The sequence below is a fragment of the Juglans regia genome, chromosome 12 (genome assembly GCF_001411555.2).
Source record: "Juglans regia cultivar Chandler chromosome 12, Walnut 2.0, whole genome shotgun sequence".
Lineage (NCBI taxonomy): Eukaryota > Viridiplantae > Streptophyta > Magnoliopsida > Fagales > Juglandaceae > Juglans > Juglans regia.
The window spans coordinates 26457344-26477662 of record NC_049912.1 but is presented as its reverse complement, the minus strand read 5'-3'; the positions used below and the strand labels follow the sequence as shown (position 1 = coordinate 26477662).

The window sequence follows — 20319 nt, the reverse complement described above, 5'->3', positions numbered from 1 at the left end:
GATGAAAAGTCTTTAACTAATTCAATGTGGGTCAATTATTGATAAAGTTATTTAAATTTAGAGATGAAAAGTTATTTGAAGAAGCCAATGCCAATACTCTTATACTGGGCTGATTGTAGCCAGAAATAAGTAGCCGACGTTACATTTATGGTGTGATTTCTTGTTTGCTGCCAAGTTGAGGACTAAGGTAGGTAAGCCCTCCCTTATTGTACTGAATCGTCCGTGACACAAAATCTTGCCAAGTCGTTTGCAAACTTCGGTTAAGCGGCATGCCATTCACATCGAACGCAAACTTGGGTAGCGGCTTGCCACTAGAGCAGTATTAATAATTGTTGTAAGCATATGGATAGCGGACATATAATTGTTGTAAGCATATGGATATCGTACAAGTATCCATACATCAAGGTCCCTGCTCAAGATGCTTGCAAGGTAACTACTGATGTACAGTTCATGACATTAACAAAGGTGTAAAACAAAATAAAAGGCCAAGCCTCATGCTACTATCAACAAGATGGAAATGGTTTTTGGCGAGTGGGAAGAAAATCTCTCTTAAATCTTTATCCCTTCTCTGCTCACTGATTGTCACGAATTCATCTTCCCCGTATTACTGCATCTTTTGATCAGTCGATTTTAACAGATGAGTAGATCTTCCTAACAAACCAGAAGCATGCATAGAAGCCAATAGCACCCGTCAAGACAAAGAAAGCGTATGATACAATTATCATGTATCCAAAATAAAGGATGCCTGAAACCAGCTTTGTGATCTCCAACTTGGTCAAGAAGTAGAAGACAGAGTAGAGGAAAAGATAGAGTGCAGAGGAGCCAGCAGTCAGGTAAGATCTCCACCACCAGTAGTAGTCTTCACTGCACAACTGGAAGTAGCATAGAACAACCGTTATCTCCGCACAAGTGATTAGAAGGATTGTGAACACTATAAAGAGAAAGCCGAATATGTAATAGAACTGGTTCAACCATATTGATGTCAAGATGAAGAAGAGCTCAATGAAAACAGCCCCGAATGGAAGAATGCCTCCAATGAGAATAGAGAAGATCGGTTTCATGTACCATGCCTGCTCTGGTATTTGCCTAGGAATTTTGTTAGTCTTCACAGGGTCTTCCATGGCTGGTTTTTTGAAACCCAAATAACTACCCACAAAGACCAAGGGAACTGATATGCCAAACCATAAGCAGACAAGAGCAAACATTGTCCCAAAGGGCACGGCCCCAGAAGATTGTTCCCCCCAGATTAGGGCATTCAGAACAAAGAACACTCCAAAAAGAATACCTGGAAACATAAATGCAGTTTTCAAGGTATTCCTCTTCCACTCTGTGCCCCTGAACATTTTGTACAGACGTGCTGAGGAGTAACCAGCAAACAAGCCCATGAAAACCCACAACAGAACCATGGCAGTCATAAGCCCTCCTCTGTTGGAAGGAGATAAGAAACCAAGCAATGCAAATATCATTGTCACAAGTGTCATTGCAAAGATCTGAACACCTGTACCGACATAGACACAGAGTAAACCAGAATTGATTGGTGGCCTGAAAACATCTCCATGGACAAGTTTCCATCCAGTTTCTTCTTGAGCCTCATCTTGGGTTTCCAATTGATTATAGTTGGCAATATCTCTGTATAAAGTTCTCATCATGATCATTGCCACCATGCCAGAAAGAAAGAGGACAATCATCAGAGAGTTTATGATGGAGAACCAATGGATCTGATCATCATTCATGAGGAGGTATGTGTCCCAACGAGATGCCCATTTGATCTCACTTTCCTGAGAAAAGACAAGAGCAGCACAAGTTAATACCTGCTAATTAGGGACAAAGGAGATGTCTAATGGAGGAAAATAGGAAAAGGGCGTGATAAGCAGGTACCTTGAACGTAACGTCATATGTAAAAACAACATCCTTATCTGTGTCAACTTCTTGTGGCACATTGTTACCTTGCACTAAATTTTTGGTGTCTTTGTTGCATGTTGCTAATTGAGGATTCTTATCATCCCAATCCTTGTATTCATGATTAATGCTGTTTGGAGCATTACAAGCGTCAAATGAGAAGAGAACTAATTATTACATCAGATAGCGGGCAAATTTGCATTATTCTTCATAAAAAGTTTGCTACATTTTATTCTGTAATCTATTTTCAACTCAGAATCACATAGAACGCCTAAATTTCATCTTTTCTATAAAGTTCAGCAGGACACTCCAAAAAGATACAGCAAACCGCATGCAAAAAAGCAACATAAACAAGCATCTGTAATGAAACTCCCACATACTCCTTAAAATCAGAAGAAATATTAAATTACATGAAAGACACTGAAAGCAGGAAAGAATGTAGCATGACAGAATATGATATAAAAAGGAAAGGAAAATATATTTCAAACAACATTGCAACATCTAATAAACAAAAGAACATGTTGTGGGATTAAGGCTAGCTCAGTTCCAAATTAAATTTGACACTAAAGCTGTAAACAAACAGAGAAAAGTTATAGCATTTCATTCCATAGACAACTCTTCCCTAGTTCAAACCTTATTTATGAAGTAGCTAATTCTGAATAATCATCTCTTGGTAGGATCATCAAATCCATCCACCTTTTCCCTCTCGTATTTCTGACAAACATATGTATCTTTCTTTATGTTTTTTTTTTTATATGTAATAAGAGATTTTATTTTTTTTTTTTTGATAAGTAAAAGATCAATATTATATATATGAGTGAAGTAAGTATAGCCCATGTACACAGGAAGTATACATGGAACACCTAATTACATTCTACGTGCGATAGATTAAAGACAAAAAATCATGAACATTGCCCCCCTGTAACACAATGGCGGAAAGCCAAGACAATAATGTGTGGAACAAATATTTCTTCAACTCGGCCAGTGTGCGTTCCTTATCTTCAAAGCAGCGCGCATTCCTTTCCGTCCAAATACACCACATGATGCACGACGGAATCATCTTCCATACCATTGCCACTTGATGACAACCTTGCATCTTCCTCCAACAACCCAACAGGTCCACCACTCTCATAGGCATAACCCAAGCTAAATCAACCCTTTGAAAAATCTCAGCCCACAATGCCCTTGCTACCTCACAATGTAGTAAGAGATGGTTCACCGATTCACCATTCTTTCTACACATGTAGCACCACTCCATGACTACACATCCTTTCTTTCTCAAGTTATCCGTGGTCAATATCTTCTCAAGGGCGGCACTCCAAACAAAAAAGGCTACTCTAGAAGGCACACGAGACCTCCATATATTCTTCCAGGGAAACGGAGTATTATCTTGAGATGTCAAGATGTTATAATACGCCTTCACTGTGCATAATTTATGATTGTTAGATCTCCATTTCAAACGATCATGTTGTGCTATAGGGATCCGTGTAGAATATAGTAATCTGAAAAAATCTGCAACAATAGATAATTCCCAGTCATGTAGGTCTCTACTAAAAAGAATGTTCCACTGATACGAACCATGAGAAAATAGTCGCACTTCCGCTACTGACGCCTCCTTATTAACTGCAATACGATATAGTGCCGAAAAAGCCCTTTCCAAAGTTTGATCTCCACACCACATGTCCCGCCAAAAACTTATTCGATTGCCCTCACCAATTACAAAACAGATTTGATTTGCAAAGTATGGCCACCCCTTCCTTATAAACTTCCATAAACCCACACCATATCCCCCTCTTACTTCGTTGGAACACCACCCTCCCCTAGCGACGCCATATCTAGCATCAACAGTTTCCTTCCACAATGCTCCCTCCTCCAAGTGATATCTCCAAAGCCATTTTCCCAATAAGGCTTTATTAAAAGTCCTCAAGTTACACACTCCCAGCCCTCCATTCACAACTGAGACACAAACTGTTTTCCATCTAACCAGATGAAATTTCTTCTCCTCCCCCATGCCTCCCCATAGGAATGCCCTAAAAAGTTTCTCCATCCTATTTACCACCCCTGCAGGCATAGGAAATAAGGATAGAAAGTATGTGGGAAGGTTAGTGAGTGTACTCTTAATAAGAGTGAGGCGACCCCCTTTTGATAAATATACTCGTTTCCATCCAGCCAATCTTTTCTCTATCTTCTCCATCACCCCATCCCAAATAACTCTATTCTTAAACGTTGCTCCCAATGGAAGGCCCAGATATTTCATTGGAAAAGAAGACACTTTGCATTCCAGCAAGCTTGCTAAACTGAGGATATTAGGAACCGCACCCACAGGAACCATTTCAGACTTACCTAGGTTCACTTTGAGCCCTGACACTGCTTCGAAGCAAAGTAACAATGCTCGTATTGTTTGGATTTGGCTATTATCCGCTTCACAAAAGACTAAAGTATCATCTGCAAAAAGGAGATGTGAAATGATAATAGGGCCACTCGAGCCATTGCCCACCTGAAAACCAGCTAGAAATCCTCCTCCAACAACAGCCTGCATCATCCTACTTAGTGCCTCCATAACTATAACAAATAAAAGTGGGGATAGAGGATCTCCCTGCCGCAAACCCCGTGAACTATCAAAGAAACCAGCAGGTGTGCCGTTGACTAGAACTGAGAATCGGGCCGTGGATATACAATGACGCATCCATGAATTCCATCTAACCCCAAAACCACACCTCTCAAGCAAGTATAAGAGAAATTCCCAGTTCACATGATCATACGCCTTCTCCATGTCAAGCTTGCACACAACACCTGATCCTCCCTCCCGAAGTCTGTGGTCCAAACACTCATTTGCAATAAGTACCGAATCAAGAATTTGTCTCCCCCGAATAAATGCGTTCTGAGTCTTGGAAATGATATGCTCTAACACCGGGCTAAGCCGGTTGGCCAGAACCTTCGCAATAATCTTATACATGCAACTGATCAGACTTATTGGACGGAAGTCCTCAATAGTCAAAGCCCCATGTTTCTTGGGAATGAGAGCAATGAAAGTCGCATTGAAAGATTTTTCAAACTTTTGGGAAGAATGAAATTCATTAAAAACCTGCATTACATCACATTTCACAATATCCCAACAAGTTTGGAAAAAACCTATTGAGAAACCATCCGGACCCGGTGCTTTATCCTTATTCATCCCAGAGATGACCTTGTGAATCTCTTCTTCTGCAAAAGGCCTCTCTATATCACACGCTCTCTGTGAGTCAATTGCCTCGAAAGGCAAGGCATCAAGCTTCGGCCTCCAAGATTCGGATTCCGTGAGAAGGTTCTCATAATAGTGTACTATATGGTTTTCTAGCTCGGGAGGGGAAGAAATCACCTGAGAGTCTACTTGAAGCGACTCAATATCATTGTTGCGCCGGTGTGAATTAGCCACTTTGTGAAAAAACTTAGTGCATCTATCCCCTTCTTTCAACCAAAGGGCCCTGGATTTTTGACGCCATGAAATCTCTTCTGCCAACAGAACTCTTTCCAGGTTTGCCATAACTATACTCTTCCTCAAAACCACCTCCTCCGAGGTATCTCCCCCTAATTCTTTGCGCTCTAACTCTTGCAATTCCTCCAACATTGCAGACTTCTGATCGTCAATGTGACCAAACACTTCCAAGTTCCACTTCTTCAAGTCTTGTTTCAGCGCCTTTAACTTGCTTGCAAGAATGAAACTTGAAGTACCAACAAACTGATATGATGACCACCAAGCACTCACCTTCTCTACAAACCCATCCGCTGATAGCCACATATTTTCGAACTTAAAATATCGGCGGCCCCTGTGAATACCCCCGCAGTCTAGAAGAATAGGAAAATGATCTGAGCTAACTCGAACTAACCGTTTCTGGCTTACTTCCGGATAATGGGCTTCCCACGAAGGAGAGACAAGGAATCTATCCAATCTCGACCAAACCCTCCCGTTTGACCAGGTGTATTCTCCTCCTACCAGAGGGAGATCCATGAGGTCTAGATCAAAGATAAACTCAAAAAAATCCTCCATAGCCGCAGAATTTCGGACATGCCCTGAACGTTCACTAGGAAACCTCGTAATGTTAAAATCACCCCCCAAACACCACGGCACTTCCCATAGTGAATATACGCCCGCCAACTCCTCCCACAACCTTCTCCTGTCCAGTCCACATTAGGACCATAGGAACCTGCAAACGCCCATTCCCATCCATCAACCACATTTTTAAACCGCGTCGCAACCGAGAAATCTCCAATACACTCCTCAATCACCTCTACCACTCTTTTATCCCACATTATTAGAACTCCTCCTGAGGCTCCCAAAGAAGCCAAATAAGCCCAACCCACATACGAGCATCCCCATAAACTTCGTACAATTCTTCTATCAATGAATTGTAACTTTGTTTCTTGAAAGCAAACCACATCCCCCTTCCACATCCGCAATAAAGATTTGATACGAAGGCGTTTATTGCGATCATTAAGCCCACGTACATTCCATGATAAAATCTTAGGCTTCATAAGAAACCTAGATTACCCCTCCCTTTCAATCTATCCCTTCCTCCACTCCCTTCCTTCGCATCATAATTAATAGAACAAGTTAGCCGTTTAAGTTCTCTATCCTGCTTTGAAGCTGATTTGGAATGGCTAGCTTCAAGTGCTATAAGAAGGGCCTTGAATTGTTCTTCATAACCTCCAAAAGAAATCCCTATCACTGCTTGAATCTCCTCTACCTTCTTGAAGACCCAATTTGATGGACAACTCCCATATTTAGGAGGAAGCGTACACAGAGGAGTTAGAGAAGCCCCCTCCTCTCCAATGTTATCAGAAGAAAGTAAAGCCAATTCCGAGCTACAAGTTAAAACTGGTTCACCCCTAGATTCGGCCAAAAATAAATGGTTCACCACTGGTGCATGCTCCGACAGCACCAGCAGCGCATCAGAGCCTTCCCCCACCTCGTGCGATTGGTTCTGTATCTTCAAAACCCCATGCGACAGCAGTACTTCATGCCCCTGTATTGAAACTTCATGCTCCGACATATTTGATAGCACAAGCATCCCATCAGTGCCTTCCCCCACCCCGTGCGACTGACTCTGTGTCTTCAAAACCCCAGGCGACAACGGCGAGTCAACGTACAAAGACCCAACCTTAGCCGACGCCTCTACCGACTCACCAATCACGGAGTCTGTGATAACAGGTTCACCATGATGGTCGACAGTGTCCATCGGAAATTTCTGTGTCAGTGTGAAGTCCGGCGAAACCCATATCGGCGTCGCTGGAGAGGAGCACACTGTCTGGACAGTGTCTACCAACTTGCCAACTTCTGTACCGGAGTGTAGTGCCTGTACAGACTCACCGTGGTGGTCGACGGCGTCCGGCGAGAGTTTCTGTGCCGGTGGGGAGTCCGGCACTATGCGTATCGGCGTCGTAGGAGGGATGCACTGGGCCGATATTTCGGTCTGCGCCCGAGACACCCGAGATACCCATGCTTTCTTTGGACCAGACCTCTGTTGACCAGGCCCAGGGCCCATTACGGCCCCTTCCTGCGCATGAGACATCTTACCCACCTGACCCAAGCCCATCTTCATAATTTCTTTCCCTTTAACGCATCATTTAAGACTGAAAATATCTTCTAAAAGAAACCCAATCTTCTCCTCCATTTCAGCCAACGACCGTAACAACATTTCCTCATTTAGCCCCAACATTTCACTGCCATCTTCCTTCTTTCTTCGCACGATCTCTGTACTGGACGTGTCTGGGACCACTACGTGAGGCAGTACATTTTGCACCACCTCTCGGTACGAACGAGAACCCAAGGCCATCGACAAAGGAGCATCTCCACCTCCCTTGTGTCCCTTCATCTTGCCTGCCTGAGAAGGCCCCAGAACACAGGCTCCTCTGTTTCTCCCACTCCAAACAGAGGAGGAGAAAGTGAGCTCCTTAATAGTGTCTTCAAAAATCCTCCATCCCTCACCCTTCCTCCCTTCCGGTACCACTATCATACCCCTCCTCTTATCGTGTCCAAACTCCGAAAGGGTGAAAAAACTACCATTGTGGTTGCATCCCCTCTGCACCATTAACACTGAGTTTCCTTTCCTATGTGTTCTTAGAAAGTCAGAATAAACCAAGGGAGCAGCACATTCCTTCACCGTTAAGCCCAACCACCCCAAAGCTTCATGATCCAATGATACATATTTCACTACCCGACGGCTACTCTCAGTTATACTCCACCATCTATCATTCTCCTTCCTAAACGAGAATAACTTCTGTTCAATGAAAACATCTCTACACATTCCCATCGAAACCAACAACAACAAAAAAACACCAAGTTGGTAATCACCAAACTGGACTACCAATCTGAATCTAACAACCAACAGGACTACATGCTAAATCACCATTGACAACCCAAACTCCAGAAACAGGAACAGAAAAAAATCAACAGAAACCAAGAAAAGCCAAAAATGTACGGAGAGAAAACTTTAGCTTTTCACTCAGATAGTCCTAACTTTGGAAATAGTCCTAACCTAAGGTAAGTAAATAGGCCTGGCCCAAGTATACAAGGAGTATGCAAGCAGACACACCTAAATACAAGCTAGGGACTAGGAGCTAGGAAATGCTAAAAGAAAATCATTTATATTATCCCCATTCACGTATCTTTCTTTATGTTACATTTGTCCACATCAATAACAGCAAAAACCTTTCCATTTGAATGAAAGGACCCTCTGAAGAATCAACAATGAAGTCATCTTTACTTTCTTATTTTCCATCTAATAGCACTTATCAATTGAAGGTGCAGTAGCAGTCAACACAGTTAATTACTCATTGCTCATACACAACATAGACTCAATAGAGCTAAACTAATATTGCACTGCAAGAAAAATGCAACACCAACCAACAACAAAAGCAAGAAAAAAAGAACCTGACCTGTATGGAGTAACCTCAAAACCAACTATCCGAGCAGAATCAGTCTCTGGGTCTTTGTGATACATGACTCTAAAGCTCAAGTGATTATTTATGAAATATTTCTCCTCTTTGCTCTGTAGAACAAATAAATGTGTAAGATAGCATAAAAGCACTTATTCTAACTGGAAATTGGATTCCAAAGCATACCCCAATATAATTTCCTTTGAACCCAACACGGAAACCGTGTTCATATGTTGTTGACTGACTTCCATCCCTCCTCTGTCTAAGAACAGCAACAGGAAGGTTATCTAAAATCCTGCACATTTTGGAGATTTCAGAACAAAGGGGAATATATTAGGCATTTCTGTATTATTTAATGCTTGTCATCAATGAAAACAAGTAAAATCCATAACAAAACAGTGGAAAACCATCAAAGGTGACAAAAAAAGTTGTATAGATCAAACAGGCAGTATGTTCATTGCTTACATGTTAACGCGATATTCATCATCAATTTTTTCCTTAAAATTCTTGGCAGATCCAGCGTCAAGATGACTTTTGCATGCAACTTTGCACGAATGATCCTTCCTCATTTGGAACTGGGGTATAATTCATAAATTTAGACCCATGATAAACATTGAACAAGAACCAAAATTGAGTATATGCAAATGTTTTCTTTGCAATTCGCATTCTTAACACAAAAAATGGTATTAATACGCACAGTATAGACAGAATTTTCGATGCGGTCACCTCGGAGAACTTCCCCCAAATTTTCTGCATTGTTCAAAATCTTTGGAGGTTTGCAATACTTTAAGTAGTAGTAGTCATATGGAAGTTGTGTCTTAGTAGATGACAATTTGTTCACTTTGACAGGCAGTGGATCACCCTGTTCAAAGTAAGCAGTAAGTCAATGTAGGCAGCCAAATTCAAATGATGGCACAAAAAAAAAAAGGATATTTCCTCATATAAGACAGAAAGAACACCACGAAATATATAAGTCAATGTACATTCAAACTACTTGTTCAACTTAATGTGCACTTGAAATCATGAGATATTGAGAAAGGCATCTTATTCTGCCAATAGTGATGATAGCACTGATTTTGTAAAATTCATTCCAATAAGAATGGCTTCAGGTACCATGTAAGACAACGGAATCTCTAAAAATATGATAGGATACCTAAACTAATACTCCTACCACCTGCATAATATCCTTTCTTGGGTTTGTTGGGTGGCACCACCATATGCATCATACAGTCATCCACATTGCTAATAAGTAATAAGTCCTACGGCTACGCTAAATTCCCAGCCATGCACATTCAATATCTTATCCATGAGATGCTCATTCTCCAAGCATTACCCTTCAATGCTACCACATCATTTCAACGAAATATGTTCAACACTTAGATTCCATTGTTCAAACAAGAAAAATAGAAGAATAAACAACAGTGTCAAATCCCAAATAGCTTCCATGCTTTCTATTTACGGATTTGTACTAGTTTTGTGTCTTTTTTTATTATGTTTTATTCAGCCTCTTAATTGAACCTTCTTCTTTTTTTCTTCTTACGAAACTTGCACACAATTTCTACAGCATATTTAATTTTCCACCAATAAAACCATAAAGGATGGCGTTAAGTGGCATCAAAATATGCGCATAGATCAGACTAGTCCTTTATTTGTTAGATCTAATAATGAACAACGTTCAAAAAACCCCATTCTTAAATCACGAGGTCCATCTGGCACGGTAAAGGCAAACAAACGAGTAACTTCAAAAAACCCCCAGATCCAAACAAACACAAAATCCAAAAAAAAAAAAAAAAAACAACCCCATGGATACAATAACACAATAAAACAATAAAATTTAGATCAAACCCACATACCCAGATCCAAGACCGTCTCACTCATAGCAGAGAGAACCCACAATGCAACAAAACACAGAGACTAAAGAAACCCACAATAGACAAAAAAACAAGCAAAGAAAGAATCAGCAGACTTTAAAGAACGAAACATTAAAAATAATGAAGGGGTTAGAATTTCGGGAACAATACAGTTAAGAAATCGCGAGGAGCAACGCCAGGGAGGTAGAAGGAGTAGGCTGAGGAGACGAACAGGAGAACCAAGAAAAGAATAATCGTCGTCGTATGGCAGTGGAGAGTACCCATATCCTCGTCTTCTGCGAGAGGGAGGAAGATGTGAAAGGGTCTGAGGTATTTCTGGAGTGATTAGTGGGAAGAGAGATTGGATAATTGGGATATATATGGATTTTGCTACGTACAGGATTGGTTTCTACTGTCTCCACGGTTCCACCTATTCCCTTTTCTTTTCTTTTTTTCCTGTTCGTCTTCTCTCTCTTGCTTGCTTTCTTTTCTCCTTTTTTTCTTTTCCTTTATTATTTGTTTGGTTGCTTTGTTTTTCGGTTTATTTTTTATTTTTTAGGCAATGCTAGGAATACAGTCCCTTTGTAAAAACATAAATTCTACGAAAAAATAATAATATTTTACACTTTTTAAGAATGTCCATATTTTTACAAAAATCTGAGCAAGATTTGTTTATTTTAAACTTATACAAACCATTTCTCTTTCTTTTTTGGCCGATTTAACTTATTTGTATTTGAATTAACTCGGGTGTGAGATCAACTCAAGGTGCCAATATGTTTTTTTTTAAGTTTGTTGCATATAAGTTGATGTGTTATCGATGACTTATTATAACTTAAAAAAAAATCAATATATTTTAAAATAGTTGATATGAAAAAAATCTATACATTAATAGTGTGATAGGTGTGTAAAAAAATAAAATCAATGGGACTCGCAGATTATTAAAATCACCTGTACAATCTACATGAGATGCATCTAAAGAAGAAAAACATCATTTTTGCAGTTTCATAGCAATTTGTAGAGGATGAAATTTTGCAGTTTCATAGCAATTTGTAGAGGATGAAATTATCGTAAAACAGATAAGCGTCCACACGTCACTTGTTTCCATTCCCATCACCAAATTGATGTAGATTATGTTTGGATGTTGAAGTGAATTGAGTTGAGACGATAAAATATTATTAGGATATTATTTTTAATATTATTATTATTTTGAAATTTGAAAAAATTAAATTATTTATTATATTTCATGTTAAAATTTAAAAAAATTGTAATAATAAATTGAGATGAATTGAAAAGAAATAAGCAACCAAACGAAGCCGTAGTCTAAAGCTCTGTTTAATAAGATAAAGATAATTTTAAATAAAAGTTAAAAATTGAATAAAATTTTATTAAATATTTTTGATTAATATTATTATTATTTCAAAATTTTAAAAAATTAAATTATTTATTATATTTAATATAAAATTTTAAAAAAATTATAATAATGAGATAAAATAAAACCGTTTAAATACCTCAACGGGACCTAAAACGATAGTTTTGCTCTCTTACTCGTATTCCATTTCAAAATTAGAATAATATATAAAAAAGTTCATGAGCAAACCTTTTTTTTGTTGACAGATAATCAAAGATGATATAAATAAGCGCAAACAGAGCAGTCCGAGATAAAGCAACATTAACAAGTCGTTTATCAAAGTAAAATATTGGAATAAGATCCATCTCACAGACACGAATCATGACAGAATTGAGTGCAGTTCTTGCACCTACCGAGCCAAGCGAGAGGTACTTCAATGACAAAATCTAACCAACCAAATACTATACTAACAAGGGTTCCTTCCATACATGCATGGACGTCAATGATCTGAGCAAATTAGAAATCCAAAGTTTTTTCTTTTTTTTTTTACTTCTTTTATTAAAATCATGAGGAACATGTTAAGATGTGAGACTTGAATTTATCCAGCTCAGCCAGAACCTCTTCCTCGGGCCTGTATATCAAATCTATCATCCGCCATATCTGCACCAAAACAATCACTCTTTCATCAAAGGGAATGTACAGTTTCCATAACCTAAATGATTATCCTATCTTCGAGTACATTCTCGTATTCATCAAGCCGTATATTATTAAGAGAAATGATAGTTGAAATCGTGAGTACGCAAGCACTGCAAAATCATTTTGAAAAAAATAAATAGATAAGTGACCCACATGAAAAAAAATTAATTTTTTGATAAGTAACCCACATGAAAAAAATTAATTTTTTAATTGTGGACTCCACTCTTTTTTAAAGCGACTACACAGGGCTTAGTATTTACCCTATTATTAAAGCTATCCTTTAATACTTTTTGCTGTTACATTACCAAGCAAAAAATTACAAGTTCTTAAACATCCCGATATCACAGTTGAGAAATATGTTGATTACCTGTAGTGTGCCACCACCTCCAGTACTTTCACAATCATCAGACACACTGACAATAGTCCATGGATCAGATGCATTCCAATGGAAGTCAACAACCTTGTCCCTACATTCATTAAATAGAAGTCAGCAACTGAGTATGGAAGCATTAGTCAGAAAGCGCAACGTACTTGTTCATCAAATAAACTAGTAATAAGACCAAAAGTAGTAAAACAATTCAATACAGATCCCTTGTCTAATGGATAGCCAAACACACATACACAGAAGATACAAAAAGTTCATACCTATGCCCAGCATGTCGGAAGAATAAGCCGGGAGGAAAATTTGGCATTTTTGATCCTATAGAGTCATGCTTTTTACCAACCTGAAAGGCAATAGAATCAGTTATTCATATAAAATGGGAAACTTAATTGTTAAAATGACTAGGCATGAGCAAACTATGAACAAACAAAAAATTGTTCATTTCCTGATTCTTCAAGGAAACGGGGAAGTTCATATTAGCTCACTTGAAAAACAATTGAAGAACACGAAATAGGAAGTTGGGGGACAATTATCACCTTCCCCCACCCAACTCCGCCCCACTACCCACCCCTTTCAATGATACCCTTGATATCAAAGCACGGCATCCGGTGTATGTACTAAACAAAATTATTTTCAACACTGCCAGGAGCTTGGTAATAGCAGAAAATTAGCACTCTGAATAAGCATGGGAAAAAACCACCCTCAATACCAATCAATGGTTAAAACAGCCTTATTTAGGAAATCAGCTGGTGCAAGGACCAATTCCAACAGAGAATTCAAGCCACATTTATAAGACAATTGTGTCAGTGGAAAGCAGCTTGAACTTGAAGGTTTTCACCATATTCCCCAAGTACAAATATTTTTTTTTTTACCGGTTATTCCCCCATTACAAATCTTCCCATGTGTAGATCCATCATTACACTGCTTTTTTTTACCATGAAAAAAATAATGACTTTCCTCGTTGCTGTCACTAAATAATTGGGTATCCATGAGAGGGAGAGAGAGGGAACACAAAGCTGTAATAAAATACAATTCATAGCTTTCCACCTTCTCATGATCCCAGATGTTCAGAATGCCATCCTCAGCAGAACTTCCAAAGACCGATGACTTGTCTGGAGACCACTGGAAACAAATGCATGATTTCTGTTAAAATTAAAAACTTGCAATATGAAGCTGAGAAAATAAGCCCAAATGTTCCTGTCACCTGTACACAGAGGACAGCAGCATTGTGACCTTCAAATTTATGAACAGGTGATCCAACATCTCCAGAAGTGAGATTACGGCGATCAAACATGTGAACAGTAGCATCAGCAGACCTGAGACGGGAAAAAAGAAAATGTAAGTAAACCAAAAGAACTGAAAATAGGCCATTTCGGCAAATAAAAATGCCAACTTAAAATAAGTTAAGAAACTGACAAAGATGCAAAGCCTGAGATAGTTTAATACCCTGTCAGGATGAAATTTACATCATGAGGATTCCAATCAACACAATGTATATCAGCACCATGAGCTTTCTCAACCTGCCCAAATGACAGCCAACAATGCAGAGACAAATCAAACATCAAGCACAAACTTATGAGAAGAAAAGGCAATAGCATATTCAGTTCTACAACACAAAACCTACTTGATAAAAGAAGGAAGTGGGATCAGATCACTAAAACGATCAAGACAAGAAAAGAACTGAAACTCGTGTACAGGAAAACTATGCATATGTAGAAAAGCTTTAGTACTGCAGCACAGCTTTCCAGGTCATAGTAAACTGATACACATAAAAGGGAGAATTGCAACCTTGACAACTGGAGTAGATCCCACTCTGGCATCCCATAGTATGAGACAAGAATCGTCACCTACACTACAGAACTCCTGTGCACTTCAACACACACATGGAAAATAACAAAATGCATATCAGAAAATAAGGAAAAAGCATTATCTAACATAACTGTTGAAAAAAAAGGGACATAACATTCGCAAAATAGGGGAGATCTTCATTTATGCTCAAAATGTCTTCACCGTGTTAATTTTCAGGTGATTGATATCAAATGAAAAGAAAATAAAGAGCATGCTTATATCAGCAACTGAAAATGCAAAATTGCAATTATATGAACACCTATACCCCAAGAAGAAAAAATAATGGACACAGAACCATGTAACAATACATAATTGAAGCATTTGACCATGGTTGAAGAGAGCTACCTTGATGGGCAGAACTGCACATCTTCTACAGTATCGTTGTGCCCTTGGTAGATACCTCTTGGACCAATAGAAGGGCTGTCAATGGGTTTATCTGCACTCCCACCAACCTTAGAGGCATGTTTACTATTGGTGCCACCTGACCCTGGAGACTTTGTAGTTCCTGTGTCTGCTGCTAAAGTAGAAATATGATCATGGATGCTCCACAAAACAACAGACTTGTCCTTGCCTATCACAAAAAATTCTCCAATCAATAAGATGATTTCAGAAAAAATAATTAACAAGTTACAAAGAGTAAAAAGATTACCAACTCCAGTTCAACATCACAAAGGGGATGTGAGTTCTAATTCTATATGAGAAAATATGAAGTAAAGTTATTTAATTACAAAGGCGTTATGACATCCCTCCACAAATTAGTGAGAAAAAGTTCATACCATGTGGTTAATAAGTTGGCATCACTAATTAGAAACAAAATGGCATCAGCGAAGACACAAGATAAACTATAAATTCATCAAGCTGTATCATGTATCGTTGAATTGACAATATTAAAAGAAATCAAACCTCCAGAAAGCACAAAGGGTTCAGTAGGGCACATAGCCAGAGCAAATTCAGCATTATCTTGATGCCCAGTCAATATCTGCAAGATGATGTGTTTAAAGTTAATAACTGCCTGCTGTCATAAAAAAGTGCGAATAATTGCCGGCCTTAAATTGTAATACCAGCCTCCAAAAAAAAAAAGACACAACAAATAACATAGCTATTAGAAGAAACGAATTCCCAGTTTATTTGAAAAAGAAAAATAAGACCTATCCTAGAATTTACTAATGGCCATTAACAGCTAACAGCTAGCGCGGATTTCAGATTGCCAATCTAAATAAATTAGAATATATTAAGAACTGTAATGTACAAAGGGCATACCAGATCTGGACGAGAATTTGTAGCTCCCAGAACAGCATGACGATTTGGTTGAGCCTCAACATCCCAAATTAGAACCTGTCCCATCATATGAAAACTTAATTCATAGATGTGAATTGAGCTCCCCTAGTTTTTTTACTTCAAATTCAAAGATAACACATAGCTTGAAACCTTAAATACTCGATGCTCAATAAAAAGGGAAAGAAGAGAGACAGTGGGAGAGAGTTAACGAGTGAGCATGAAAATAAACACTTACATCAGGACTGTCAGTGTGTGTGGCCACGATCTTACTATTCTGTGGGAGTTCCCTGATTCTGTTCACCTGCAAAAAAATAATAATAATAATAATTTGATATTCTGTTGTAGAAAAGGACTCAAAGCTCCTTCATTTTCCGTCATTCTAAAAAAATGTACTTATATTTGAAAGCCATGAGTACCTCGCCAGGGTGTATAATAGTTTTGTACTTCTTCACAAAGGGAGAACGTGCTTCCTCATTGAACTGTGAGATCAAGCAACCAGGGGATACCAAGAGCACCCAATAAATGAGATCAAATCTTCATGGAAGAACAAGGAAAAGGAGGGGGGGGGGATGTGGAATTATGAATGCATTTGGACTGTATATCACCTGTGATATGTGCTCTGCAGCTGCAACTCTAGGTTTAACAACCTCACAGTTTGCTATGACAAGAGTATTTGGAACACTGCCATCAGTCTGAGTAAAAAGGCCAAGGTAGACAAATCCACTAGAATAAATCCACATAAACAATTCCAGTCTAAAAAAGATTATGCACAACAATAGAAAACAATATCACACAGTGACATATCATCAAACCCATATTAGCAGGCAACAAAAATGTTTTTTATTATTGGATATACACGCAAGAAGTTCAACAAAGCAGACCATTTTTCATATCACACATAATTGTGATACACCTTCGAAAGTTGGATGGTATAATCTAGAATGCATAACATATTTTCAACAAAGCACTTTCGTGATGGGTTCTTTTCTTCTTCTGTTTTTTCTTTTTTTTTTTCTTTTTTTTGCATAAATATGCCACCAGAAGTAGGTGCTTCAAGTTCCTAGAAGACTTGTGGCTGCACTTTACTTACGGATTTACTCATTTTCCAAAATAAACAAATCGAACTAATTCCCATAAATTATAATAACTAAATCAACTAAGTGGTAATTACTCTTTTCCTTTACAACAAATATTGCAGATCAATACAACGCTGACACAATCATTAATGAGATGCAGATACAAACGCTACAAGAGAAAAGCATCTTGCCTGTTCAGAAAGGTAAAGACGTTGACGATTCTTGTAAGTGGCTTGCTCTAGTTGCGGACCCCATCTATCAATACAAAAGCCATAGAAAGGATCGTTTAAAATCTATTAGACTTGAGTATAAATGAAGTATAGCCACATCACCTAACAAACAGTGAGCATTTCCCATAACAAACCATTTATCCTTTCCTTTACCCACATTTTCCCATCTGCCAATTTTTTCGTAAGCATTCCGAAAAGTAAATTATCGTCGAAAATCTGAAAATAAATGAAATCATGTTTGGGTAGTATAAAGAAAACCCAGAGACAGAAATAAAGAGGGTCTTGACAACTCCTCATCTCCTCCCATTTTAGAGACCAATATCTCATAACTTACAACCTAGAATCATTTTCATTACGTGGTTAAAAAAAGTAAAATAATATGTTTTTAAGTAAGGGTGCAGGTGTGAAGTTTATGTCTAGAATTTTTTAAATAAAAAATCAACGCTCCTCATCCAACTATTTTCCTCTCTTCTATTTTTCTTTTCTTTACCCACCGTTTCCCAGCATTCAAATAGACAGAAAAATCAACATTACGAAACAAAACCCCCAGAAAAGTAAATGCATTTAAAGAGTAGGACGTCTTTAAAGAAAACCCTCAATAGATAGTCGTAAGGAGCAGCTACATTGCACTTTCTTCCTAAGTTTGCATCAAATTCCCAAAACGAACGCATCGTAAAACCAACAAACACCGCTTCAATCTACTTCACTTTCCTTTCCTCTTCTTCCCTCCTAACCCCCCCCCCCCAAACAGTTCCGAGCTTCCAAGAGAGATACCGAAACCCAACATTACCTGACTTTTAACCCGCGGGGGGGGGATAAAAGTGAAACCCTAGAGAGATGAAAAATGGAGAAGGTGGGGTTTTAAAGTGAGTTGTACGGACCGGCAAGAAAGAGAAGGCCAGACGAGGTTGTGGTTGGCGAGCCAGTCGTAGAGCACCGGCACTAGGGACTTCCACTGTGTGTACCTCTCATCCACCGATGGTTCAGTGTCTTTACCTCTGTCCTTCATTTTACTCCCCGATTCTCTCTCGCTCTCGCTAGCTCGGTAGCTCTCTCGCCTCCTCCTCCTCCCTCAGTATCCGAGTGTGTTCGAGTCTTGACTCTTGACTGTCAGTGTATTTGTCCTATTTTACAGTCTGTCAGTAATGCAGTGCGGAGGCGCGAATGGAGAAGGAGAAAAGATACACAGTCACGGCTGGGCGCTCCCGCCTCCCGCTCGTGTATTTTATGTTTTTTTTTCTCTTTTTTTACATATATTTTTTAAAAAATAAAATAAAATTCATACAAAAAGTATTTCCTTAATTATAAAATAAATAAATAAACATTTCCTTAATTATAAAATAAATAAAAAATCTCATCATAGAAAAAATTATGTGAAAAATAATAAATAATAGTAGAATATTTTACTACCAAAACGTCTTAGGCATGTTTGGACAGTGAAAATATTTTATTTTATTATTATAATTTTTTTAAGTTTTTATATGAAATATAATAAATAATTTAATTTTTTTAATTTAAAAATAATATTAATATTAAAAAATAATATTTTAACAATATTTTATTTAATTTTCATTTCGATGAATCTCAATTTACTATTCAAACAACATCTTAATTCAATAAATTTACGACTTGAAAAATAATTATTTTTAATATTAACTCTATTATTTAAAATAAAATGTACGAAATTTGCGCGTTACAAATTTACAAGACTGTATTTAATGTTTCTAAAAATAAAATAAGGGCTGAAATAACGTCCCATAAAACTTGCTAATATCTCACTCGTTTTTTATTTGTAACTATCCGCTTAAACTTCAATCACACCTTAGATTAATCATTTCATTTTCTTAAATATTCTTATTATTTATTTATATCTTATCTAAGTTTTTAATGCAATTTTGTTCATATATCCATAATTTATAGCGACCTAAGTTACTGTGTACATTATTTATCTCTACAAGATTATAAAATATATTTTTTGTAGAAGAGGGAGACGATAAAATAGATGACAAAGTTATCGCGTGCACACAAAATATTTAAGCTATGCCTAAGTTAATGCACTTTATCTTTCACTTAAAATTTGTCTATTATGAGTATTGTATATCAAATTATAGAGAAATTTTCTTTACAGTCTTCATTTTGAGATTGTATGTGCAGACATTTTATTAAATGAAAAAAAATATAATTTTAAGAAATATATTTTTATAATTTTAAAAATAAAATTATTTAAACTTACATTACAGTCTTTAAAATAAAGATTATACGTAATATTGTTCTAAATTATAAGTACATGTCACGCTAGTCTATATTAATACCATACATCTTATTTATTTTAATGTAAAATGTAAAAATTTGTAATTTAAGGATATAAAATATTTTATTTCTTGAGATGAATGTTAAGTTCATGATAAGATAAGTTACGGCAATTTGAAAAGACATATTTTTCAAAGTATCATGCTATTTTGCCGTACAGACTTAACGTTGGCTGGCAACTTGGCGTGACGGTTCGGCATTCTGTATTTTTTATTTTTCTAAACATTACAAAATATATATATATAAATTTATTACAGTAACCTTTGTAAATATTAAAAAAATAAAATACACAGGTCAAAATCAAAGACAAACTGGCATTTTCTTAGCGCCGTGAGAATTAAGAACAGATTGACGCTGGACTGTTGAACGTGATAAACAGACCTCCTAGGACCTACACCACGCGTTGGACCTTGGTGATAAGTTCATGGATCTGGCCCATTTTGTAATCGTTTGGATGGTGAAATGAGAATAGTTAATTTTTATATTA

The 20319-nt window shown here is 37.6% G+C and overlaps 2 protein-coding genes across 3 annotated transcripts; both read right to left on the bottom strand.

The window, feature by feature from the left end:
• Positions 1-298: 298 nt before the first annotated feature.
• LOC109007829 (transmembrane 9 superfamily member 7) lies at positions 299-11152 on the bottom strand. 2 transcript variants are annotated; one of them, XM_035683594.1, is made up of 7 exons: positions 10836-11152; positions 9512-9676; positions 9280-9389; positions 9001-9109; positions 8815-8927; positions 1879-2029; positions 299-1778 (listed from the first exon to the last, which is right to left on the bottom strand). In XM_035683594.1, the coding sequence occupies exons 1-7, from the start codon at positions 10947-10949 to the stop codon at positions 621-623; spliced, it is 1920 nt and encodes a 639-aa protein (XP_035539487.1). In that variant the 5' UTR covers positions 10950-11152; the 3' UTR covers positions 299-620. The 2 variants fall into 2 exon arrangements, with proteins under 2 accessions (XP_035539487.1, XP_035539488.1); XM_035683595.1 differs by having other exon boundaries at positions 9541-9676; positions 10836-11118.
• A 1117-nt stretch (positions 11153-12269) lies between these two features.
• On the bottom strand, positions 12270-18726 carry LOC109007921 (WD-40 repeat-containing protein MSI4-like). The gene is made up of 15 exons (XM_018987830.2): positions 18404-18726; positions 17484-17547; positions 16822-16908; positions 16633-16695; positions 16452-16517; positions 16199-16273; positions 15842-15917; positions 15284-15509; positions 14879-14960; positions 14537-14610; positions 14295-14406; positions 14138-14212; positions 13354-13433; positions 13076-13175; positions 12270-12672 (listed from the first exon to the last, which is right to left on the bottom strand). The coding sequence occupies exons 1-15, from the start codon at positions 18529-18531 to the stop codon at positions 12577-12579; spliced, it is 1404 nt and encodes a 467-aa protein (XP_018843375.1). The 5' UTR covers positions 18532-18726; the 3' UTR covers positions 12270-12576.
• Positions 18727-20319: the final 1593 nt, after the last annotated feature.